At 38.2% G+C, this 25,305-nt stretch overlaps 1 protein-coding gene across 1 annotated transcript in view; it reads right to left on the reverse strand.

The window, feature by feature from the left end:
• IQGAP1 (IQ motif containing GTPase activating protein 1) overlaps positions 1 to 25,305 on the reverse strand; it is a 94,310-nt gene that overhangs the window by 51,418 nt on the left and 17,587 nt on the right. Inside the window, exons 3-9 of the mRNA XM_036932080.2 lie at positions 16,120 to 16,276; positions 14,598 to 14,675; positions 10,496 to 10,572; positions 5,414 to 5,481; positions 4,165 to 4,278; positions 2,333 to 2,511; positions 1,597 to 1,681 (exon numbers count right to left, since the gene is read on the reverse strand). Coding sequence (XP_036787975.2) covers positions 1,597 to 1,681; positions 2,333 to 2,511; positions 4,165 to 4,278; positions 5,414 to 5,481; positions 10,496 to 10,572; positions 14,598 to 14,675; positions 16,120 to 16,276 — 758 coding nt within the window. The remainder of the gene's footprint in view (positions 1 to 1,596; positions 1,682 to 2,332; positions 2,512 to 4,164; positions 4,279 to 5,413; positions 5,482 to 10,495; positions 10,573 to 14,597; positions 14,676 to 16,119; positions 16,277 to 25,305) is intronic.

Below are 25,305 nucleotides of genomic sequence, written 5' to 3' on the forward strand. Positions count from 1 at the left end.
GTTCCCGCTGAGATGCGCACTGTATGCAGCAGGAAGCACTGGCCTTCCTTCTCACTCAGGCAGCTAGGTGGGCCTGTATCTGCCGGCCTGAGCACTCGTGAGATACAGCACATCACCCGTAGTTGAATGGAATCATTACCCTGTTCAGAAAGCTGTCCAAAGTGCACCAGGATGGAAGAGATACAAAGATTCCTGGTCAGCATTTAGAACTTATCATATGGTGTTGGTAAAATCTTATAAATTCTCCAGTTATTCAGAGTAGTAGTTCAAGTGACAGATTAGGACCTCCAATGAACAAAGAGGACACTAATTACTATTACCATTGATGTTATGATCAACTTGAGCAAAACAGAATCAAGCCTACTTTAAATCAAATAAGCTTTCTAGCTCTTTTGGTGGCTCTAACCCCATGCTAGGAATTACTAGGATTTCAAAAGTAGAACTCATTTAGTGATCTCTATTTTAAAGAGTTTATAAAGATGTCAGAAGCAAAGAGCAAGCTAACAAGTCCACTAAAGTCTAAAATAAATAAATGTAAAACCATTAATGTAAGACAATATAAAATTAAGTATAAAATTGTGTGCTTTAGTCTATAAATGCTGTAGGAGATTTGAAAGGCAAGTACTTTGGGGCTGGGCTAGGCACCGGAGGGACAGCTGAGCTGGACCTTGAAGGACGGGAACAATTTGGATCAGCTAAGAGATAAAGCATGATTAAAAACGTGATGATACTGATGTTAGAGGACTTACAAAATACCAAGCAATTTATACACACTACCTCATCATTAGCACAATTCTATGCCACACATGCTGAATGTCACACAGCTACTAAGAGAACAAGAAACCAAATCCCAGGTCTGTACCACTCCAGAGCCAGACTCTTCATGAGTGACAAAATGGATGGGATGAGTATGGGAGACAATTAGGCAAGTGAGTTTCTATAGAGAACTACATGTAAAAAATACTGCAAAAAAAAACTCCACTAGGCTAGGGATCCACATTTTGTCTGGCAAGTAATAAGGAACCAAATCAGGTTATTTAGCAGAAGAGTAACAAAATGAAAATGATACTTTCAAAAAATTAATTTCTCAAAAGTAACACATATATATGAAAACCAAATATGAAAAGAAGAATCTTATTTTTGTTTAAATATATGTTTTGAAAGGGATATGCATAAAAATATCAACAGCGGTTATTTCTAGGTGACAGGGGTCTGATTTTTTTGTTTACTTCTAGATAACTTTTATTACTCTTTAAAAGATAAACAGAACTATATCATTATTTTTAAATAGGAAAAATAAAATCCCTACTCAGACTTTTTTTTAATATGTAACACAAGGTTGAAGAGTGAACCTGCAGGCAGGCAGGCCAGACGAGCTAGAGCAGATGAGTGCGTGGAGGACCGAGGGCCAGAGGACCATGGTCACTCCTACAGAAAACGTGTGAACACAAAGACAGCAATAAGCAATAGTTCCTGAACAAACTCACTAAGGTCTAAAATAAATAAATGTAAACCATGCCATGAGTCCAGGAATAGATCAACGCTCACATTATTCTGTAATATCCCCTTAGATGCCTGACTCAGGGACATACTTACTGTTGACTTTGTTTATATTGCCTTGAATTTCAGCTTGAGTGAGCAGCTCCTCATAAACATCCCTTTCTCTTTCAGAGTTATCTGTCTGAAGATGAGTAAGAAGCATCATCAGATTAGCTCAGGTCTCTAAGACCGCAGACACACATTTGCGTTCCTCCCTCACCAGAACAGAACCAAGGGCAAGGAAGGGCGTAGCTTAAAATCCTTAAAAAAGAACAAAACAGAAAGCTATATGACTGTAACTGAGAACATAAAAAATAGATCCACCTGTTAATAACAAGCCCAGGAGTTCTCCTGGAGTTGGGCAAGAGAAGGAAGTGCTGGTGAACCCCGCCCTGCCCACCTGTGGGCCTGCATCCCTGCTTCAGACCTGAGCACAACAGGCACCTGTAGGTACCAGAGCTCAGAGCCTCTCCCTGGTTTGCACAAAATTCAAGAAAGCAGAAGTCAAAGCAGATAATATAATTCCAAAAGACTACATACTGTATAATTCGATTTATTCACATGAAATTCTAGAAAGGTAAACTAAGTGATAGAAAACAGATTAACAGTTTGCCTGGGGCCAGGGGAAGAGAGTGGGGGGCAGTAGAGATAGACTATGGAGACATTTGTCAAAACTCATCAGGCTATATGCTTAAAATGGGTGAATTTTATTGTATATAAGATATACCTCAATAAAACTGATTTTTTTAAATGGAGTCTTATCAAATGATGAAAGAATATAATCAATTTTCACCTTGTTCTTAGCATTTGTCATTTTGTCCTGCTTGGCCTGGTAAAGCACATCCTGGTAGGTGGAAGCCAAGGGTTCTTCAAGATTTATAAGCATGGCATTGGGGTTTTTCAAAGCTGCAAACGTATCAGCTGGAATTCTACGGTCAACAGCTTCGTTAATAGCAATAACAGCCGCATGTACTGAAAGAACAATCAAAAAGCATAGAACATTGAAGTTAGATAGAGAAGGATGTACATTACAGATAAGAAAAATATTGCAACCCCCATTACAGAGAGAGGCTCCTTTCCATAGAGAAGCAACAGGTGGGGTGGGAGGAGTGGCTCCCTTCATCCTGTAAGCCTAGTCTCTTCTTTAGGATGCACAAAGCTACAACTCTGCCTGTAATCCATATGTGGGATGCTGAATTTGTAATCTCACAGGGAAATAGTCATAAAAGACCCTTGTAAAGAGCATATATTACAGAAGTGTTCACCCTTAATCATCATGTAAATACCATTAAAAAATAAGAAACTCAAAGAGGCACTGAAATGTAGAACTCACTAAGTGCTTTTATTTATTTATTTTTATTAAGGTATTATTGACATACAATCTTATGAAGGTTTCAGATGAGCAACATCGTGGTTTCAACAGTCACCCATACTATCAAGTCCCCATACACACAGTCCAATGCAGTCACTGTCCATCAGTGTAGTAAGATGCTTTAGAGTCACTACTTGTCTTCTCTGTGTTCTGCCGCCTTCCCTGTGCCCCCTCCTCTACATTATGTGTGCTAATCATAATGCCCCTTAATCCCCTTCTCCCTCCCTCCCTCTCTCCCTACCTTCTCCCAAACCCTTCCCTTTGGTAACCGCTAGTCCCTTCTTAGAGTCTGTGAGTTTGCTGCTGTTTTATTCCTTCAGCTTTTTTCTTTGTTCTTATTACTCCACAGATGAGTGAAATGATTTGATACTTGTCTTTTTCTGCGTGGCCTATTTCACTGAGCATAATACCCTCCAGCTCCATCCATGTTGTTGTAAATGGTAGGATTTGTTTTCTCCTTATGGCTGAATAATATTCCATTGTGTATATGTACCACATCTTCTTTACCCATTCATTTACTGATGGACACTTAGGTTGCTTCCATATCTTGGCTACTGTAAATAGTGCTGTGATAAACAAAGGGGTACATATGTTTTTTTGAATCTGGGATCTTGTTTTCTTCAGGTAAAGTCCTAGAAGTGGAATTCGTGGGTCAAATGGTATTTCTATTTTTAGCTTTTTGAGGAACCTCCATACTGCTTTCCAAAATGGTTGAACTAATTTACATTCCCACCAACAGTGCAGGAGGGTTCCCCTTTCTCTGCATCCTCCAGCATTTGTTGTTCCTTTTCTTTTGGATGTTGGCCATCCTAACTGGTGTGAGGTGGTATCTCACTGTGGTTTAATTTGCATTTCCCTGACAATTAGTGATGTGGAGCATCTTTTCATCTGCCCATTGGCCACCTGAATTTCTTCTTTGGAGAAGTGTCTGTTCAGATCCTCTGCCCATTTTTTAATTGGGTTACTCACTTTTTGGGTGTTGAGGCTGTGTGAGCTCTTTATATATTTTGGATGTTATACCCTTATCGGATGTCATTTATGAATATATTCTCCCATCTAAGTGCTTTTAATCATTATCCATCACTTGTTTCCAAGTAACAATAGCATAAAAACTACAGCAGTATGTAAAACTGCATCTACTGACCTAAACTTGTTAGCAAAATTCATAATGTCCAATATCATCATTAAAGTATTAATTACTGAAAGTGGTAGCAACAATCCCATTTGAAACCACAAAATTTCTCTGTCCTTACGTGCAGCTTCATCCACTGAGAGTTCATTAGCCAGGATGCCCCCAATCTTGCTGAAGGCAGGCATCTGGATCCCATACTTCTCCAGTTCAATCTTCATGTTGTTAATTTCTTCCTCTACAGGAGAGAGTTAAGACTCAGTCAAGTAAGTTAAGCACCTTTCCAGAACTCAGGAAGGAAAAAGATTCCTCAACTATAAAATGGCATCTACCTCTTAGAGCTGTTACAAGGATTTAATGAGATAATATATGGGAGGCACTTAACAGTACCTGGCACATAACATGTACGTAACAGACATTAGCTAGTTTTGCTAATATCAAGAGCATCAGAAATAGCTGTAGCATGAGAATGGCCCTACAGAAAATAGTTTTCCAAAACTGCTACTTGTGGCATTTCCTCCAATGAACTATGAATAGCACAGTTTTAAAGGAAGTTCAACAAGAAGTAAATCACAAGCCAGGCAGCTATCTGGGTCTTTACAATCCAAACCACTAGCTGCTATTAAACAATTTTGTTAGTAAGGCAGGAAACCAAATGATAAAGAAAACAACATGTAAGGTTTGGCCCTTGCCCCAAGTCTGGTGAACAACTTCCCTGAAGGAAAAACACCATAGATAAAAGTTTTACTACCAACTTTTAAAATTCCCAGACCTACAAAATAATTACCAGCCCAAATGATTTGGATCTACCTTACCCCTAACCAATATTACCACTGTTCTTTTCTCCCCAAGCCCCCATCTCTTTAAGCATCTGACTGTAGCAAATATACATAAAATCAGCTAAATTTTAAAATTACCCAAAGAAGCTAAAATTTTCAAATTACTAAACTGTCATCTGTGCATCACCTCACTCCCTCCACCCCTTGCTTTGCCCACAATCAGTGTTTGCTAGAAGGAAAAGGGAAAGACTGGTATAAAGTTTTTTTTTACTATACATGAACGTGTAATGTTAGATGTTAATATTATATACTTTATTTTATATATTATATTAATTTTATGCCCTATTTACATAAGAAAACTGAGACTCGCTAATTATCCCCATGTCATAACTAAGAGACTAGAGCTTGAAATTGAAATTCCAAGTTTGGTGATCGTCCCACCACACCAGGAGAAGCAAGTTGTTCCTACTTCTTCCATCTCTGCTGCCAAAGTATTTCTTTTTCGAGCCCTATGTCTTTAAGATTGGTACTATTGACTCTCCAGGCTATTTCCACATAAATCAAGCATTTCCTGCCAAGTTTGTAACTCCTTACCTGTGAAGTCAACCTTTCCATAGAGGTCTTGAATCTGAGGAGCCAGGCCGAGTTTGAACAGGTACAAACTAGAAGACACAATATGCAGAAGAGTTAGGCCTCCCAGCTATACCTAGCTGCCCCTCTTAAAGGGAAAATCAGCATAAATAGAAACATTCTGAATACAGAGACTCCACTACTCTACAATGTTCCCCTTTGCAGTACAATATTTTACTCCAGAGTCTTTCTTTGTTTTACATAAAAAGTCACATAATGTAAAGCAAAAAACACTGAAATGGGAATCACTAGACATAAGTTCAAATCTCAGTTCTGGTACAAATCCAGTGCGTGATTAGATGTTAGCATAAATGTTAATGAGTTAATGCAAGTGAAGAATCTTCACTTCTGTTTACCTTCTATGATCAATAAGTTTTAAGTAACAAGACATTTTAGAAATCTGAAAATGATTCAGATAGAAAATCTTATTTAAATTGAATTCATATTACTGATGGAAAAACCTAATTCAGGTAATTCCGGAGTTTTAAACAAAGTACATAATATATTATCTTTACTCTTTAGATAAAAGAGGATATCTGTTACACTCTAAACTTCATCGAAGGCAGGGACAATAAAGGTCTTATTCACCAATGTCTACCCAGAGCCTAGCATATATTCACAAATGGACAGGTGGATAAATAAGCATCTGTAAGCCTGACTTGTTCTCTGGATTCTAAAACCCTAGTAAATTAGAATGAGTAAGTTAGAAGAGATCAGGGATAGACATGAACAAGACAATGACAGCCTAGCAATAAGGGAAGAAATAAAAAATATCTAACCATGAAAACTCAATAGAATGGTCTACCGTTTTCGCAAATAACCTATAAAGCTCAGTATTATCTAAATACAAATATGTATCATGCATAAAACACAGATCAGAATTTAAATTGTATATAATAAATCCAAATGTGCAATGTAAAAAAATCAAGTGTTCTGAAAGCACATTCGAATTTACACATCCACAGTAGCTAATAATTTTCTCAGAAAAGTGTAAGTATAAATCATGTATTTCCTTTTTGAGTAAAATATTCAAGACAGAACTACACAAAGTTCCTCTCGTAGGTTTTAAATCTATGTAATAAATCTTCCAAAGCAAAACAGCTAACTTTCTACATGTAATATGTTTCCTTAAGTATCTCTCCCACATAGTATGTCCCATCTGCATTCTAAATTAGTAAGAATATTTTCTCCAGCAACTTCTTCCTTTTATTTCTACTTTGAAACAAGAGAGGGGCGGCCACGCATTCAGAAAGTTCAAGAATGTCGCTTTCACAGCCCCAAGAGTGTTAGCTTTTAATGTTTTTCACTAGTAAATTAAAGGTGTTTCATTATCACCAGCAGCTATAAAAAGTACAGGAGAAGGTAACACAGGGCACCACCTTACTTTTATCTCATTTTAATTATTAGGAATGTTTTAAGCTATGACTATAATCATAATGGCCACTTAGATCCTTAGATCCCTTACCCAAAACAGAAAGCACTTAATAAATAAGCTGTTAGGAACCTGTAACAGTCTGTAATTCACCTCAGAGTTTTCCTTTCTTTCTTCTTATTTAAGCAGTACTTCAGAGCAATGTGGAGATGGAAGCTCTGTTAGTCTATCTGGATTCCAATTATGTTTGCTGACTATGAAGTAACCTAGAAGTCACTATGCTGACCTAAAAATGATTAATAAAGGCTCTTAGACACAAACAGAGCTGTTAATTAGAATCAGAATCTAGTATAATCCATGATTACCTATCTAAATTCTCTGGGCCAGATATGCATTCAAGATTTCTCAGATATTAGCAAGGTTTCCCAGTGGATACAGTATTACAGCACACTCTCAGGAAGCTTGGAGGCCATACCCCTAAACAAATGCATTACTTTTCTGCAAAGAAATATATAATCATACTAAGCAGACAAATCTGCTACATAACCTCAACTGATTCTGATCAGATTTTGCCAACAAAAGTATTTGAATCAAACTTAAACTTAATCCTCAGAACTTTTAGGGTTCTTTTGAATTTAGAATAAAGGATTATGGGCCTATTTAATCCCAAAACCAGTTCTTAGAAGGATAAATCATCAGGGGAACTGGAAGTAGAGTACACAAATATGTCTGGAATAATGGAGAACTGGGGTCTTATCTAAGAGTGGAATGTAATCTACATGAGTGATTTAGCATGACTAAATGTTACACTAGCTCTGCAATGATACCAGTCAAGACTAAACAAGGCAGGTGGGGGAGAAAATGCTTCTCTGTTACTGTTGATTCAAAAAGGAGACAGTGCCTCACCCAATACAGTGCAGGGAGGAATCTGCCTTGAGCGCTGTGTTTATGGTAAAGAGGCTCCACGCCTATAAATACTTCCTATGGATTTTCTAGAGTTGCCAACCCACCCTTCAGGAAAAAACAATATAAAGCAGGAAAGAAATCATAAATCACCAACCAACCAGAACACATTGCTCTGTATATACTTTCTAAGCAGAAGCAGCATATTGAAGAGAATGGAAAACAATAGCAGATTTCCTCCCTTTCTCATTCTGACCCCATTACTGGAAAGGGCACAGTTAATACTTCATCTCTGATTCAGAGAACTTGAGGACCTAGAACCCAGGTTACAATGCAGGGAGTGGAGGCTACAGAACTCACCGGAAGGAATTCTGCCAGCTTAGCCTCTGTGCCTGCAAGTTCAAATACCCACTGTAGGTACAGCCTTCAGAAGATTATCAACACAGACAGACCTCAGGTGACACTAAGCCAATCACAATTCTCAGAATTAATCTGATTCTGGCTCAGACACATACATTTGAAATTGCTACAATCTATAAATTCCCCTAGATATCACCCATTCCTGAACATTTTTTAAAAATTATCATGTCCAACATTACACTATGAACCTTGGAGAAAAAAAAAGTAAGGTATGACCTGTGTCCCTAAGATAATGTAATAGGGAGACAAAAATTAAACATGAAAGAAGCAATAACTAGAAAGCAAAACCAACAACCCACAAGTTTAGACAAAGGAATAAGCTGGAGTCGCTGTGGATGGCAAAACCCCACCAAGAAGGGCGGAACTGAGCTGCAGCTTGCGGGGATGAGACAAAGCTCGAGAGTCAGAGTCATCTGATAAAGACAAAGCACCGATTCCTTTTCTGATTTATAAGGCAGACAATATCCCCTCGGGCTGGAAGAGGGGGAGAGAAAGATGTGTTATAATGTGTGATTTCTGACACAACATTAATTCCAAAAATAAAAAATAAAGGAAATAGCTCTTGCCCCAAACAGTCCACAAAAAGCAAGTTTTAAGAACAACCAACCAGAGTATCAATGTAACAAGCACTCTACTTTATGTACAAAATGCTAGAAGAGCACACAGATAGGAAGTAGCTAATTCTGCCTGAGAGAGAAAAAGTAAAAGAACTCATCAATGAGCAAGCAACCCTCCGAGGCGGCACCTGGAGAAGAGCGCATGTTAAACTAGAGAGAAAAGGGAATTCGGGGCAGAGCAAACGGCGTAAAATAGGCCAGAAGCACAAGAGTACAAGGCATGTTTGGTGAAAACTAGAGCACAGATATGTAGGAGAGAATGGCTGGTGGTGAGACTGGAAAGGAGTTAACAAAATATTTTGTGGAAGGCGCGATGTGATCAGGGTTGTTTTGGAAAGACAGCTCTGACGGCAGCACAGCAGATGGACCAGAAGGGAGCCTCGGGAGGGAAACTTCCAAGGAGGTTACTGCGTTAGTCCACACGGGAGACGCCCCAGTCCCCTGCTACAGTCTGTCTTCAGGGTTTCACACGGATTCCAGTGCTACCGGGGATCTGGTGCATGTCTGATCAAACGGGTCACTGTTACATGTACGTTCATCAATGTGACTGACATTGTCAGGCACACAGAGGGATGCTATGTAAAATGAGCGGCCCAAGCTAAGGAACCTCTTACTCACGTCCCACTCACTTCTACTCGCTTCTCCTTTAGTCCTCTGGCCACCACGTACATTTGTTCTGCTCTTCAATAAGGTAATTCTCGCACCTACTCCCATCCCATCCCACACTCCTTCCACACGTATCCCCTCTTCCTTCCAATATTTTGTTGATTCTAAAGAGCTAAGGATCTGAAATTAAGTCATTTTTCAAATTTACTATGAAATTGTGAGAAAATTACACTTTGTTTCTATTTATCATATTCATGTTGGCATAAAAGACATTTAATGAACAAATGGCTTGGTGAAGACCTAGATAACCGACCTATAAATCAACCATTCGATATTTGCTGATACTATTTGAAGATACTGGCAAGATTTGATTGTACTACTAAAGAATATCAAGATGTAATACATTTTATAATCCATCTCAGCAGCTTGAAACAAAAAGATAAACAATATATTTTCAAATATATACTTTGTATAATTTTTAAGATTTTAATTAAAAAGGAACTGTGCCCCAAGTGAAATGCATAGTTCACAGAAACACTACATCGATACTGAAAGATTATGTTTTCAAAGCAAAATTATTTGCTATTGTGGGAATAAATACACCCCTTCTCCCTGCTCTGTAAAAAAACACAGCTTTTTCTTGCCATTTTGTTAAAATAATAGTATCCTACTCTATTTGAAAATTCTGTCAGCTAATGTAAAAATATTTTCATTACACTATAGACAAAAAGCTGTACACTCAATTCAGGTGTTATTCTAAACTCCTTTCTTTTTATTTTTTTTTGATACATCTGACATACTACATTAGTTTCAGAAGTATAATGTAATGATTTAAGATATGTATAATTGCAAAATAATCACGTCTAGTTAGCACCCATCACCACCCAGTAATAAATCTATTTCATTTTTACAAGAACTTTTAAGATCTACTCTCTTAGCAACTTTCAAATATATAACACATTAACTATAGTCACCACACTGTACATTACATCCCAGGACTTCCTTATTTTATGACTGCAAGTTTGTATCTTCTGACCCCCTCCACCCATTTTGCCCCATGTCTGGCAACCACCGATCTATTTTCTGGATCTATGTACACTGCTTATTTTACCAAGAAAATCTGATTACCTGAGCGCATGGATACAATAGATACATCTCGGCATGTTCTTTCGATCATAGATATCTGTAGTTTCTGGGTAAAAAATCTGAGGAGAAATAAAAGAGGTAGTGTAAGGTATCCATCCCACTGGGGTTCATGTGATCATTCACCCACCAATCATCAATAATACAAATAAACCTTTGGACAATTAGAAAACATTAGTTGGCAGTCAGCAAATAATGTCATTAGGGTGAACAGACATAACATCGTCAAGTAATGCAAAGAACAAATTGCCACAATACAGAATGGAAAGCACTGCTTGGAAAAGCCTTATTTCATCAACCCACCAAATTTCACTAGATATGTGAAAGTGATTTACTTATTATAGACTCAGACGCAGGCCAATGAAACCCAAGTTCCAGTCCAGTTTAAATGATTGACAAACAAATGAGGCTTTGAAGGCCTGCACCCTCCCTATTTACCATCTAGTTAGTTACTATCCACCATGCCTAGACTGAGGAATAACTCAACAGTGAATACTAAGTGCTTTAGTTACTGCAAACCACTGTATTTAGACATTGAAAATACTATAAAATATTGAAAAGTGTTATTTGGCCGAAGTGGAAAGATACACAGATGATATAGAGGATGTGTATGGAAATGTGGGAGATAGTTTTCCTTGGTAGCACTTAGCATAATTAACCAATTTCTCATGTCATTATCTACTACATTTAATAGACTATAAGCCACATGAAGGCAGGAACCAGGTCTGTGTTGTTCACTGCTATGTTTTCAGTGCCAAGCCCAGAGCCAAGGTCATGGAAGGAATTCTACATTTGATGAATCAATGAATGAGGCTGAACAGGAACACAGAAAGTACAGGTTGGAGACTGGGAACAACCTTGAATTTCAAGACCTATTCTCATGGTAATATATTAGATATTTTAATTATATTAGATTAATATTACCATTTAATTCTCATGGTACCATACAGCTCAATTGTAATTTAGGGAAAAAAGGGCACAGTGGATTGGAGAAGTGAAAGACTTAATTATGAGGTGACTAGAAGAATTTGGATGAACAATCAAAGGCCTTAACTAAGGCGGTGGGAAGAGTACTTTGTATCTATTATAGCCACTTAACACAGTGTGTTTAATTGTTTTTATGCTTTTCCCACAACACCTATGGCTCTGAACAAGAAAAAATTGTCCCCCCTGAGAGATGGGGTGTACCAGAATCAAACTTTTTGATAATTTTTCAAACTCTACATGCTCATTTCCCAAGACTGAAATGTGGTCTCCTAAAAGATGAAAATCATGGTCACAGGGAGCCACTGTACCCCAAAATAGTACACAATACAGTCTAGAAAGTAATAGAAAAGTAAGGTTGGGGAGGTAGGATGGAATCAGATGTCAAGAAGCTAGAAAGTCAAACAAGTTTGAACTTGATACGCAGGCCACACAAGAGTCCTAGCTTTGGAGCCGAGTATAAAAACAGCCTCAGAAGATCCTGACTGAGACAAGACACAGGACACACTGAAAAGAGCAGAGACTGACACTAAGGTGGCAGGCTGGCAGGCTGTTTCAAGAGATAAAGGAGACATTTCAAATAACTGAGGAAGGCTAGAGAAGTAACTGCATTTAGGAGTCCAAGTTAACTGCAGGGTTTTGAGACTGGATGGCTGGTGATGGCAGGGTACATTTATTATGGAGGAGGGGAAGTCACTGGGGGGAGAGGTGGGTTTCTTTCCTAGGAGAATTTCCACCTTTCTAGGAGATTCCAGGTGACAGAAAGCTATCAAGGGAGGAATACCAAGCAGTCAATACTGTGTTTACTTTACATTACAGCATAGTCTTCAAAATAATTGAAACCATGAGGATGAGAGAATGTAGCTAAAATAAGGAATGCATCTTAAGGAATGTCCACCACTAGGTATGGCAGATAGAAAGTTGAAGAAAACAGAGGACTAGCTGGCCGGATTAGAAACAATTTAGAAAATCAAAGTCAAAACAACAAAATATTTCATGGAGGAGGTAGCCAGGAGTACCAGGTGTAAGGAGGAGGAGCCAAAAGGGATAAGGAACCAAAAAATGTATTAAGTTTCTGTAATTAGTCTGTATGTGCAAATACAAAGAGATCAGGGAAGATATCCCAATAAACACTACAAACATTCAGCCACAGGCCACACATCACATTATGGGCGAGGACACATTTTCAGAGCTGAGTATCTTTAGTCTACATTCCTCAAACGTCTTCTGGACCTTAATCTGTAGGGTGGACTTAAGGCTGATAACCATGATAACCTTGTTGTCCCTGAAAGTCTTAGGGCAATTTTGTTTGTTGAAACTGTGGTTCAGAAGAATGTACTACCATTAGTAAACAAAAAAGGTAATAAAATTAAATAATTAAAAAGCATTTCGCATAATGGGGTTTGTGGGGGGGACTTGGTGAAGGGGGGAGTCTAGTAAACATAATGTTCCTCATGTAATTATAGATTAATGATACCAAAATTTTAAAAAAAGCATTTTGCAGTAACAATACTACTAGCAATAGCAAATATTAACAAAGCTCTTAGTACCATTCAAAAGAAGTTAAATCATCCTCACTCATCAGACATACTACATAAAAAATAGGAACAGGAAGTTACACGTGCACAGAAAGGCCCAGTAGCTGTAAGAACATGATATATTGCACTTCCTGACATTTGTGGGGCCTAGTTCTCAAACATACCAGTGTAAGGAAGAGAACTTCAGCACTCTGCTCTGAAAAAAAGAGGATAACATCTAGTCTTCTGAAAAGACTCCGCTCTGGATTTATTCCATTTAACAGGTAGATACACAACATCAAGCTCAGCACTGCACGATAAACACCAAATGTTGGTTTCTGAGCGGGTTTAGCCATTTCTGATATGCCACATCTCGCGTATTACTCTTAATCTTCCTTTACTAACAGAAACTTAAGACTCTATAGGAAGGTATAAAGAAAATAAAAACTACTCTTTAGTCCCATCAGACAGAAATGAAAAGTCTTTGTCCTTATAATATTTCCCCAAGAATTCTCACTTTTATTTGTACACAAAAAGGACGATCTCATCTTAGCCAGAACACAAACTCTTCTAAACTTTAGTCTGTTGTCATCCCCCCACCCCCAAACACATCACAGACAATGTCCTTTTTGTCAATACAGGTTGGTATCATCCTTGTTAATGGCTGCACTAGTAGTTGACTGGCTAGAACACAATTAATACCCCTAGTGAAGGAACATGTGGTTTGCTATCAAGTTTTTCTATCAGAAGTAAAGCTAGAAAATCCTTACATATACATCTTTTTGAGCTTGTCTGACTTTTTCAGAGGGATAAATTCCTAGTGGTGGAATTCTTAGATCAAAGGGTATGGGGTAGGGAGAGGTATTCATGAGATGTCCATGTCTCTAACAGTGACAACAGCATGGCCTTTAGGGGGCAAGGCAGGACTGGGTAGTTAGGATGGCAATTTCAATAAAAGCAGTAGTAAATAAACTCCTGAGCAAAACATGAAGTGATACATGCACACTCCCATATCAGAATGACAGCCATCAGTCCAACTTATCAAATTGTATACATTAAATATTTGCCATTTTTAGAATGTCAATTATACCTCAACAAAGCTCTTTTCAAGAAAAACTACCATCACCAAAAACCGTACCTAAGTAAGTGTCATTATATTGCTTCTACAATTTGAAATGTAAAATGACCCTTCCTATTCCCTACAGATACAGTTATTCTGAAGTTGGAAGATGACATTTCTAAAATATTTCCTTTATTTCTGAAAGTCGAATTTCAGTGCTATAACTTTGTGAATAAATAAAAAACACTTAATTATATACTTTGAATTTCATGATATGTGAAGTTTAAGTCTACATTTTGATGTGACACAGGGAATTTCTCTAGGGTGAGATAAAGTAGGGATGAGGAACATAAAAGAAAAAGAAAATTATTTCCTAAACAAATGGAAGAAAGAGATCCTTCAGTATTTTAAAAAAGAAAAAAAATCACCAAGGATTTAATTGAGAATAATTTTATAGGTAGAATGAAAACTATTTATGCCAAAATAGCCAGATCTAAGCCAAAGCTATGAGTATCGTGTAAATTACCTTAGGCAATCCAATCTCATCCATGGCATTCAACCACTGAATCACATTATCAGTGTGTCTGAAGTGGAGGCCAGTTGCCTAGAACAAAGAAAGACCATGAGGCACTGCTGGCAACATTGAAAACAAATACTAAGTAAGAACTCTCCCTGCAAAAGTTCCCCTGTGAAATTTTACATGGTCCCCTTAAACTTAAGGTCTACCTGCAGCACTATGTTCACAGTCTGATCCCAAAAAACCAAATCGACAGCTCAGCTCCTCTCACTTAAGAACCACCTGGAGGCCTTTCCTATGTACAGCGTGCTCAACAGAACATGGTCTTTGGAATGAAATTATCTTGGACTCAGTTCCTGGCTTGGCCATTACTAGTGACACTGGGCAAGTCACTTCACCCTTTGACTCTGAGCTTCCACATCTGTAACGCTGACTTTATATGGATGTTGTAAAGACTAAATGAAAAGATGTCCATAAAGTACTCCATGTGGTGTCTGGAGGATAGAAGATATTCACTCAATGCCAGATTATTAACTATATCAATCAGGGTTTTCATACTATACATACAAACATCCCCCTCTACACCTCTATGTCTATTAAGAAGGGTAACTGTTTTATTGTTACCACAGTCCCCACTCTTTTAATGTCTTGCTATTCTGTCACACATTTTGCAGACTCTCAACACAACAGTGCCAGAGTTGTCTTCAGAATAACCACTTATTTAAAACTCAATATATAAATCTTTGCATTTTGATTAAGAAAACTTTCTATCTGGGATACTGATTTTGGCATAGGACCTACAGGTTCCTTGTTTTCCTTTGAATCTAAATATAAAGCACAAAAACCTCTTTTGATTCTGGCTTCATCCTCAGCTCATTCTTGACTTCTGGCCCAATTCCTATAACTGACCGCTCTAACACATGCACTGGGTTTGCGATCTTCCACTGTCATTTATACTCATCCTTTTTCAACTAAGAGCTCACAGGCAAGCTTCCCACACAAGCTCTGCAGACAGAATTTGATCCTTGCCAACATCCCAATTTAATTAAGCAGTCTTCTTTTTTAAGGTCTTGGGTCACAAGAATCAAACCCTTTCACTTATCTCAATTTTCTGAAATTGGATCACTTTCCCATTTTACCTTGAAGTCTAGTATCACAGGGTGATCTTTTTTCCCTAAAGTTGCTATTGCTTTCAATTTGCCAACAAATCTCAGCACTTGGTTAAAATTAGACTTAAAGTAGTGATTACCCTGGTTACCTCCTCTACCTAAGAAATAAAAAATTCATCAAGTACCATGAAAATTTCTAGATACACACCATAGTAAGAACTGTACCAGAGATACAGACAGCTAACTTTTTCTTACTATTAAATCTTGACTTTACATTATTTTCTCCACTGTTCCTGGTATTATATTTTGTTGGGACAAACACTCTCACACATACTTCTCCGTAACTGTTGCACAGGATAAAGTATGCTGCCCTTCTCTCTCCAATGTATGGACATTTCAGCACTAAGCAAGGAAGGACTCACCTTGTATCTGGTCTGCTCTCGGTCATAGATTTTCTTCAGGGACACCACTTTGGGAGAGAAGAAGTTTCCCAGCTTGGCAAGGTAGACCCCATTTCTAAGTCCCTCCTCCAGTTCTGTGGTAGGAGGCAGATCTTCCCCAAGGCATGCTTCCATCCACCTGCACAAAAGAAGAGAAGACATGAGAAAAGAGGGAAGCCTGAACTGTTCCTTAGAGATTTTGAGCTTAATGTCCATTTTCCTTGAAGAAGTTTAAGTTAAACATAAGCAATCCTCTTTTAAGACCCAATTTCACATAATCCTTGTCCTGGCCCTGCTAGATCCCAGAGGCAGGGAACTTAGGAAAGTTCCTGAGCATAAATGCCACTCTCTTCTCTACCCTGCTTTTCCTCTCCGGCAGCAGCTGAAACAGCCGGTCCCCAGGCCCTGACTACCCGATGAACCCCAGGCGCTTTCCCTCAGTCCTTAAGTCACTCCTTAGAACTCCTAAGAAAAACCATTTGTGATTGAAGCCACCATCTCAAATGTTCAGAAATTTGTATTTACTGAAGTTTCTTCCAGTTTCAGACTTCAGAACTTCTAGCTGCAGATTCTAAGGTTGTTCTGAGGTCACCAAAATAGTCAATTATCTCAGCTAAAATACTTCAGAAAACTCCAGTGGAAGGAAGGAATTCCTAAGTCTCTTTCACACTGGGGGAGGAAGATGCAAAGGGGAAAGGAAAGGAAAACTGTGTTTTCTCCCTCACATGCCCCTTACAAGATTGCATATCAAGATAAGCCCAAGATAAAACAAAGCAAAGTTTATTTGCATGACTTGTATTTTCTACCTACACAACTAAAGGTACATAGGTAACATAGGTACCTAAAAATCACTTAGGAAAATGCTTTTAAACCATTTTTTGAGTCACAGAATTCTTTGAATCTAAGGAAAGCTATAGATAGATCTTTCCCCAGAAAAATGTACACATATAGTTGACCTTTGAACATGGGTTTGATCTGTGCAGCTCCACTTATAAGCAGATAAGATTTTTTCAATAAATATACTGGAAAAATTTTTTGAGATTTCCAACAATTTGGAAAACATTTTCCTTACTTTACTTTATACTTTATAAAAATACAGTATATAATAAATATAACATAAAATACATGTTAATCAACTGCTTACGTTATCAGTAAGTCTTCCAGTCAACAGTAGGCTATTAGTAGTTAAGTTTTGGGGTAAGTCTAAAGTTATACATGGATTTTCAACTGCTCAGGTTGGTTGGCCACCCAGCTTATTCAAGGGTCAAGTGTACTTAAATATGTTAACTTCAGAGATTTCATTGACCCCAGATTAAAAACCCCTAACTAAAAATTATTCTACTCAAATTTTACAGGGCTGAAATTATCCCCACATTCTTCCCATACTAGAAAAAAGAAAACCTCCCCAACCACTAGATGTTTCCTGGTCTGTTTCACTAGTGACAAACCTTTGAAAAGCCGAATTAAAAAAAAAAAAAAAAATCCAAATATACAGCAGACTGAAGTAAAAACTGGATTTATTTTCAAATAAGACAATATAAAAATAAAACATTTATAATATTCACTGATACACAGAAGTTTAAATTAAAAGGCAAATAAAACTGGAAGAAACATTTAAGTATGCCATATTTTACACATACATACACACATACACACACACACAATCTATGAAAATTTACATGAAGACTAACTACAAAAACAGGCCAAATAATATGTAAATGTATTTACAGTCCCATGTATATATTTTCATATAATTTATATTAATAGAATTTCTTGAAAGATATATAGATCTTGAATTTATCATACTTTAATAATTCAGAATATAATTTCTTGTATTAATTCTACCCTTTCAAACTGATACTGCTCAGAATCTTTAAAAAATGATTCCTGTTTTTCTCAAGTTTTCTAGAATAGTCACTCAACCTCACTTTCAAATCTATTCTACTTTTAAAGTAGCTAGCATACTGTCTGACACACAGTAGGTACTTAAATAAGTACTGGCTGAATATATGAATGGACCAGAGAATTCTCTGGTTATTTCCTATGCCTAACAATAATTAATTTTCTCCTCTGGCTTTTCTTTCAGCAGAATTTAAATGTGTGTGTTGGGGGTGGACAACAAATGAGTTTCCCAGAAGAGTTGCCATGGTAACTAAATTAGATACCAATTTGTAACAGCTACGAAATCCAAAATATACCTCTGCAGGAGCCTGAAGACCAGAAAGGCAATATGAAAAGGATGTATGTCGTTGGCATGGAAAATAGTTGTAGTCCAAGGACACATTTCATATAAGCATCCCTCCAGTAATATTTTACTGCTAAACAGAGTATGGCAGACGGCTCTTGGCAACCCCAGCTCTCAGGGGACAGCCTAACTTGTGTTCTCATTAACAGGGACAAACCTAGAATAACTCTAGTCTAGGCCCAAAACAGCCCTCTACCATGTAATAGTATGAAGGAAAAACTATGTATTTTCTCCTCAAAACAAGGTAACACGGTGGGAAGATGATGGATGAGCAGCACAGCAGGTGCCTCTGCCCTGACTCACAGCCAGTTACCAAAGCTGGCTGGGTTCCCCTCTTCTCTGAGATGACTAGATTAAAATCACAGTGAAAGGAGGGACCACAGTGACATCTCCTACAATCTTTTATTTTTGCCTCCCTTAGTCTAACTGCTATAAAACAGCCCTAGTTAACAGCTAGACTTAAGTTTTCTACGGTGGAGTGATTACCTTGCATATTACACAACTGTCAGGCTGGAGGAAGAAAAGCAAATTGTGATTTGGTGAAAAGGGATAATCAGAGACAGAAAGCTAGAATAAACAGGCAAAATACGAAAGTATCTCTAAACAACCACCCCAAATGCAGAGCTGTGCTCCAAGTTACCATGTGTGTGGCTTACCCTGCATACTAAGCTCAGGTTCACAACAGTGTCACCTGGTTTGTTTACAAGAATAAGTAAAATTAGGACCAAACTGCTTTGAGAAATTAGCAGCATTAAGTAGGGTGCTGTGTTACTATAACTTAATATTAGCAGAACTTTATATTCTACTATAATTCCAAAAAGATACAAGAAATCCTCTTTTCTGTGCTCTTCAGCCCATCTGAGATCTTGCCCTCCGCCACTAAATCACAGAATCACAAACTGTGAGAGCCAGAACTTGATGCACTTCTAAGGCAAATGCCTCTTTTTTATCCACCCTGGATATAATACATATACACAGTTCTCATTATCTTATATTTTCCATGCTATTATATAGTTTCTAAAGACCTGAATTTACACCAAGTACTTAATCAGTTCATGTGTGTTGGCCATTTATGTCATTTCTAAATGTTTTCAACCATTAAATAATACTGCAAGGAACATCTTTGTGCACAGTGTTCTTCTGTATTTAAAACTAATTCCTAAGGAGAGGCCCTCAGAAGTATAACTCCAAAATTAAAACTTACAGACATTAAAAAAAAAATGCTATTGCCCAAAAGCTTATCCAAAGGCTGTACCTATTTGCACAACACCCTCATTTTATGAATAGGAGTAAGGTCCACCCAAGGTCACCTTTGGATAAGGTCTATCTATCCTTTTTTGCCACCTAGCCAGTGCAAAGACAGAGTAACAGGAATATGGAAACAACCTGAGTGTCCATCAGCGGATGAATGGATAAAGAGGTAGTGTGCAGTGGAATATTATTCAGCCACGAGAAAGTAGGAAATCCTGTCATTTGTGACAACATGGATGGGCCTTGAGGGTATGATACTAAGTGAAAGAAGCCAGGCCAAGAAAGACAAATACTGCACAGTGTCACTCAGACATAGAATCTTCAAAAAAAAACAAACCTCATAGAAAAGTGATTTCAGGAAGTAAGGGGCAGGGGAAACAGGAAAATGTTGGTAAAAGGGTACAAACTTTCAGCTACTAAGATTAATTAGGTCTGAGGATCTAACATAAAACATGATAACTATAGTTGATAACACTGTTTTTATTAAGTGAAATTTGCTAAAAGAGAACTTACACGTTCTCACCAAAAAAAGAAGATAAAGATGTTTTAAGTAACTAGGTGGGGGGAAATCCTTTCACAGTGTATATATATAACTGATGTACAGTTAAAATATCTTAAATTGTATGCATTAACTGTATCTCAATAAAGCTGAAATAAAAATTATATATATATAAATCTATTCCCAAAAGAAAAATCATTGGCCAAAACAACTTTTTACTAATTCTCGCGTTCAACACTTTCTTAACCATAGTCGCAAAATTCCACGGGTGGAAAGCTCATTTGCGTTCTTGGAGCCTACGGCTGCCCCTCCGCCCCTCTGCCCCTCTGCCTCCCTCCCCCACTCCCTCCCCAACGCCTGGGTGCTCCTGGGACATCTCTGCGGAATCACAAGCCAAGCCGGCTGAGCCTCACCGCGGCTGCTCACAGGGAACCAAACATTCAAATGAGCCTATTTCATGTGTGGATTCTAGCAGCCAGCAAGTTATTAATCTGGCACCAGCTCCCCACCGGTGGCTAAGCTGCCTTCTGAAGCAAGACAACACATGGAATTAAAAATATAATGTGACCAGTGCTGACCAAAGTCTTTAGAAGACCTGGATTTATATCCTGCCTCTGTCATTTATCAAGACAGCAAGCCACTTAACCAGTTTCTTCATTTGTCAAAAGGTAGTAACAATAATGCCCAAGTAGGTCTGTTGTTGAGGATTAAATAAGACCGCACGTGAAGTACAGAGCTAGCACAGTGCTCGGCTGGATATTTTTAAAAATAGCTGTGCTTTTCCTCCTCTTCCCTCGTGTGACGAGTTACATGCTGACGCTTGGGTAAGTAAAATGATTCCAGGCCCTTCAAGTCCTCTTCATAAAGAGGACAACGGCTCCTACCTCATAGGATGGTTGTGAGGTTTAAGAGATTATATATGTGAGGAACAGTGCCTGGAATAGAGCAAGCACCCAAGATGTTAGTGTCCTCAAGTACACTCAAGATGGCACTGCGCACACTGTCAGACATGACCCCAGGCCCCTCACAGCTTCCTCGCTCGTCTCTCAACATTCTGCAATCGCACACTATGTTTCAGACATGTTCTAACTAGCCTGAAATGGACAAGACTATCCCCTCCTTCATTCTCAACACTCTATAACCACAAACAAAGCCTCAGATTATTTTATCACTCTTGCAATCAACAAAAGACATTACTTTCTTCCAAATATGCAGCTGCTGAACCCTATCTCTGTAAGTCTGTGTAAGACCCATTACCTGCACTCATCTCCACTGTATTTCTTTATGTATGACTTGGCCCATAATCCCTAATGTTGGCATCTTTGGGGGTCCTCATTCTTTTACCCCAAAATGTTAACTTCTCATGACCCACAAATATTAATGGGTTTTAAAGAGTGAAGAGGAGTTTACAAATATCCAAGGAGGCATGAGAAAACAGGGTGGGTGAAGGGGTAGCTGAGCCCTGCCACTCCTAGAAGGTACAGCATGGGGGCCCAATGGGAGGAGAGAATGAAAGGTCAGCTGGCTGGGTCGTGGCAAGGCTTGTTTGTCAAGCTAAGAAACCTTTCTTTCACCCTAGGCATGGAACCACTGAAGGATTTTATGAGGGGGATGACCTCATCAGGTCTATGTTTCAGAAAATAACTTTGGCAACACTGTGAGGTTTTAAATTTTTTCTTCAAATATTTCTACAAGTATAATCGCTTAAAAAAGCAAGTTCTGAGGCTATCCTACCAGGTGGTGACATCAGCACACCTTACCTGTGATCAGGACTCCCAGTGACAGCCGCAGTCACAACCACAGCCACAAATAAAACTCAGCAACAAAATTCGTTATTTCTTACAATTGTGAGAGAAATCGAGAGTAGAGTTCTGAGTTCTTCCTCTCACAGGGATATAAATTTTCAACACTTTGTCCTCTTCAAGTTTAAGCCCATAAGTGCATTAGCAAATCTGATGCAAAGGAAAACTATTTTTTTTTAAGTGACATCAGGTCTGAAACCCAACTAATAAGCCAAAAAATAATTAACACTTGAACGCTTCATTTTCAATATAAATAATACCAAAAAAATCTCTAAAACCATGTGGCAGATATTAAGCCAAGTACTCTGCATGAATTCTCATTTGATCCTTGCAAAAACCCCATAAGGTTAAGTAGTCGTATTATTCTTATTTTACACATAAGGAAACCATGGGCTTCTGAAAGTAAAATTTTAATAAGTAAAATAACCCATCCAAGATACCCAGCTAGTAGATGTCTGACCTCACACTTCAAGATGCTGGGATTCTAAAACCCAATCTCCACTGCTACAATATATTGTCTCCTTTAAACACAGCAACAGCTACCAACTACTAACCACCCACGAACAAAAGCCCGGTTCTGAAGCATCAGGCACCACATACAACCTGTACCTCACTGACAACCGTTACTCTATCAAGCACAAAGACAGGGGCATATTAAATATTAAACACCAGTGAACTTGATACAACTGGTGTGAAAAATGAGTGGTTATATAAAAGCCCATCTTTAATATAATTACACAATTCTTATATACCTCTCATTTTTAGCCTATTTATAAAACTTTGTTTTATACATGTCTTAAATCAGTTATCAAAAAATTATCTACTCTGTCAGTTACATATCCATTCAGGAAACATTTCTAATGGACCACTCAGTGCAACATTTTCAGTGGCATAAAATGTGCTAAATACCTGTCTCCACCTTCAAGATCACCCTCTAGGAATAGAGATGTTTAAACACTAGCTACAAAAGAAGGTAAGTGAGCTAGTCTTTGTAATATAAATTGTATTTAAGAGAGGTGAGAAATGAAAAAGGAGACAGTTAAGACAAACGAAACAGCATAGACAAACAGCAAAAAGGTGTGCAAACAAATGGCATGTTTAGGGAATGACAAATCTTTGTGGGAGAGGAGTAGGTGGAGACAGAGCTGGATCATTTTAATCTGCAGGCAATGGGAACCATCAGTTTTCAACAGAAGAGTGTCATGGTCAGATCTGAGACTTAGAACCTTAACTAGGGTAGGAGTATGGAAAACAGCTTCAAGAAATATCCAGCAACTATTTCAGGAATTCAGGTGAGAGGTACTAAGGTCTTCAACTGAGGCAATGGTGGAAACAGAAAGAAGAATGATGAGTAATTAAAGGAAGGTTGACCCAATTTGTCAGTCTGTGAGCCGGCTGGGCGTGGGGATTAGGAGGGCATTAGGGAAGATGAAGGCTTTACAGACAACGGGAAAAGGAGAAAAAAAAATTAAACTTAGCTCCTCACCTCATATTTTGCTACTGACATTAAACATCAAATAGATTAGAGATTTTTTAAATAATAAAAGAAGAAAAAATACAGCTTAGTGGTTGTATAATCTTGCAATGGGAAAGGCCTTTCCAAACTATGGAGGCAGAAATCATAAAGGAAGAGGAAAATAAATTGGCTACATAAAAAGCAGTTAATCTTCTATAAGGCCATTTCTAAAGACTTAAAATTTAAAAAGAAAGATAAACTGGAGGGAAAATTTACAACATCTAACAAGGAACTAATGATCTCCAATAATCTTTACATGTGTATATATACATTTTTAATTGTTGAAATAAATAAAGTGACAAATGTTTCCCTAGAAAAATGGACTAGAAACATAACAGGCAATTTACAAGAGAATATAAATGGCCAGTAACTATAGGACAAAATCTTAATCTCATTACTAATCAAAGAAACGCAAATTAAATAACAATAATACCATTTTCAGCTATCAGACTAGCAAAGATAAAGAATAATAACTTATTATTCTCCAGTGTGTGGGGAAACCCCACATTCTCACACTGTTCCAGAAAAAAATCTGGCAATTTGTACTATCTATAGTAATCTTGCAGAAACTTTTCTATAAAAGGAAAAAGGTTGTTTTATTTTTAAAAGATGATTTGGTGACTTGTGGCATGGATGACTAAATAAAAGATGATGCCATTCAACAAGGCTGGGGACACCAGCTGAAGCAGGCAGAATGACAATTTCAGGCCTGAAACAAGTTCAGCTTGAAATGTCCAAGGGACATGCAAGTAGGGCCCTCCTGCAGGAGTTTGGAAATTCAAGTCTCAAAAACACAGGAGAGAGACCAGGTTGGACCCAGAGGCACCATAGGAGTGGATGAGCTGACCAGAGAAAAAGATTACAGAGAAAAACTTAAAAGGTCAAGGACTGTGCCTCAGAGAACACCAACCTTCAAGAGGTGAATGATAAAGAGAAAGAACAGTCACTACAGTAAAATGAGAACCATGAGAGAATCACATGACCGCAATTCAGGAAGGAAAAGTCTTCAGGAAGCTGGGAGAGGTCACCAACTTCAAATGCTGCAGAGAGGTGGGTGGCAAAGAGAAAAGGATATGGCAACTCAGGAAGGTCATCTGTGAGCCCGATAAAGGGAGCCTCAGTGAAGTGGGGAGGCAGGAAGACTCAGATTCCTGTCGCTAGAAAACTAGCTAGAAGTGGGGAAGTAGGGATAGCAAACGTAGATTTGTTTTTCAAGAAGTTTAAGAAGGGAAGAAGAGAAATTAGGGAAATGGGGAGTTAGTCTTGAGGTGGTAGCATGTCCAGGGAAGGTGTGTCTGTGTGTCTGTCTGTCTCTCACTCTCTATGACTGAAGAAGAGGCACCTCTTGGCAGCGTGCAAGAACAGAACAAGTGAAGGAGGGACTAAAGACACAGAAATAAAGAATCAAAGAAAGCAAGGTTCTGAAGAGCACGGGATAGCTAGCTCTGGAAAGGAACATACCCACTTCTTCCTTGAGAAAAGAGGGAAGGAAATAAGAATGACATGTTATCCAACTAACCTCTCTGAGCTTCAGGTTCCTGTCCATAAACCAGGAGTAGGAACAGTACCTATTCTCCTAAAATGGTTGTGAAGATTAACTGAGAGTGTACATCAGCTCTAGCAGGCTCTAAATAATGGTAGCTGTGTGTTTGTGTATGTATATATGAGTGTGTGTGTGAGACAGCTAGATACAAGAAACAACCCTACTTCCAGAGACGAGACTGACACCCAGTAACTTGTGAAATACCAACTGATAACATTTGTCAAAGGGAGTATATACTTGGCCCTACCCATTCCACCAGCAAGCAAGACAAAGAAATGACTATTTGGGGAACTCTACAGTGGTAAGCCTTAA

This window comes from Manis pentadactyla, chromosome 18, assembly GCF_030020395.1.
Source record: "Manis pentadactyla isolate mManPen7 chromosome 18, mManPen7.hap1, whole genome shotgun sequence".
NCBI lineage: Eukaryota > Metazoa > Chordata > Mammalia > Pholidota > Manidae > Manis > Manis pentadactyla.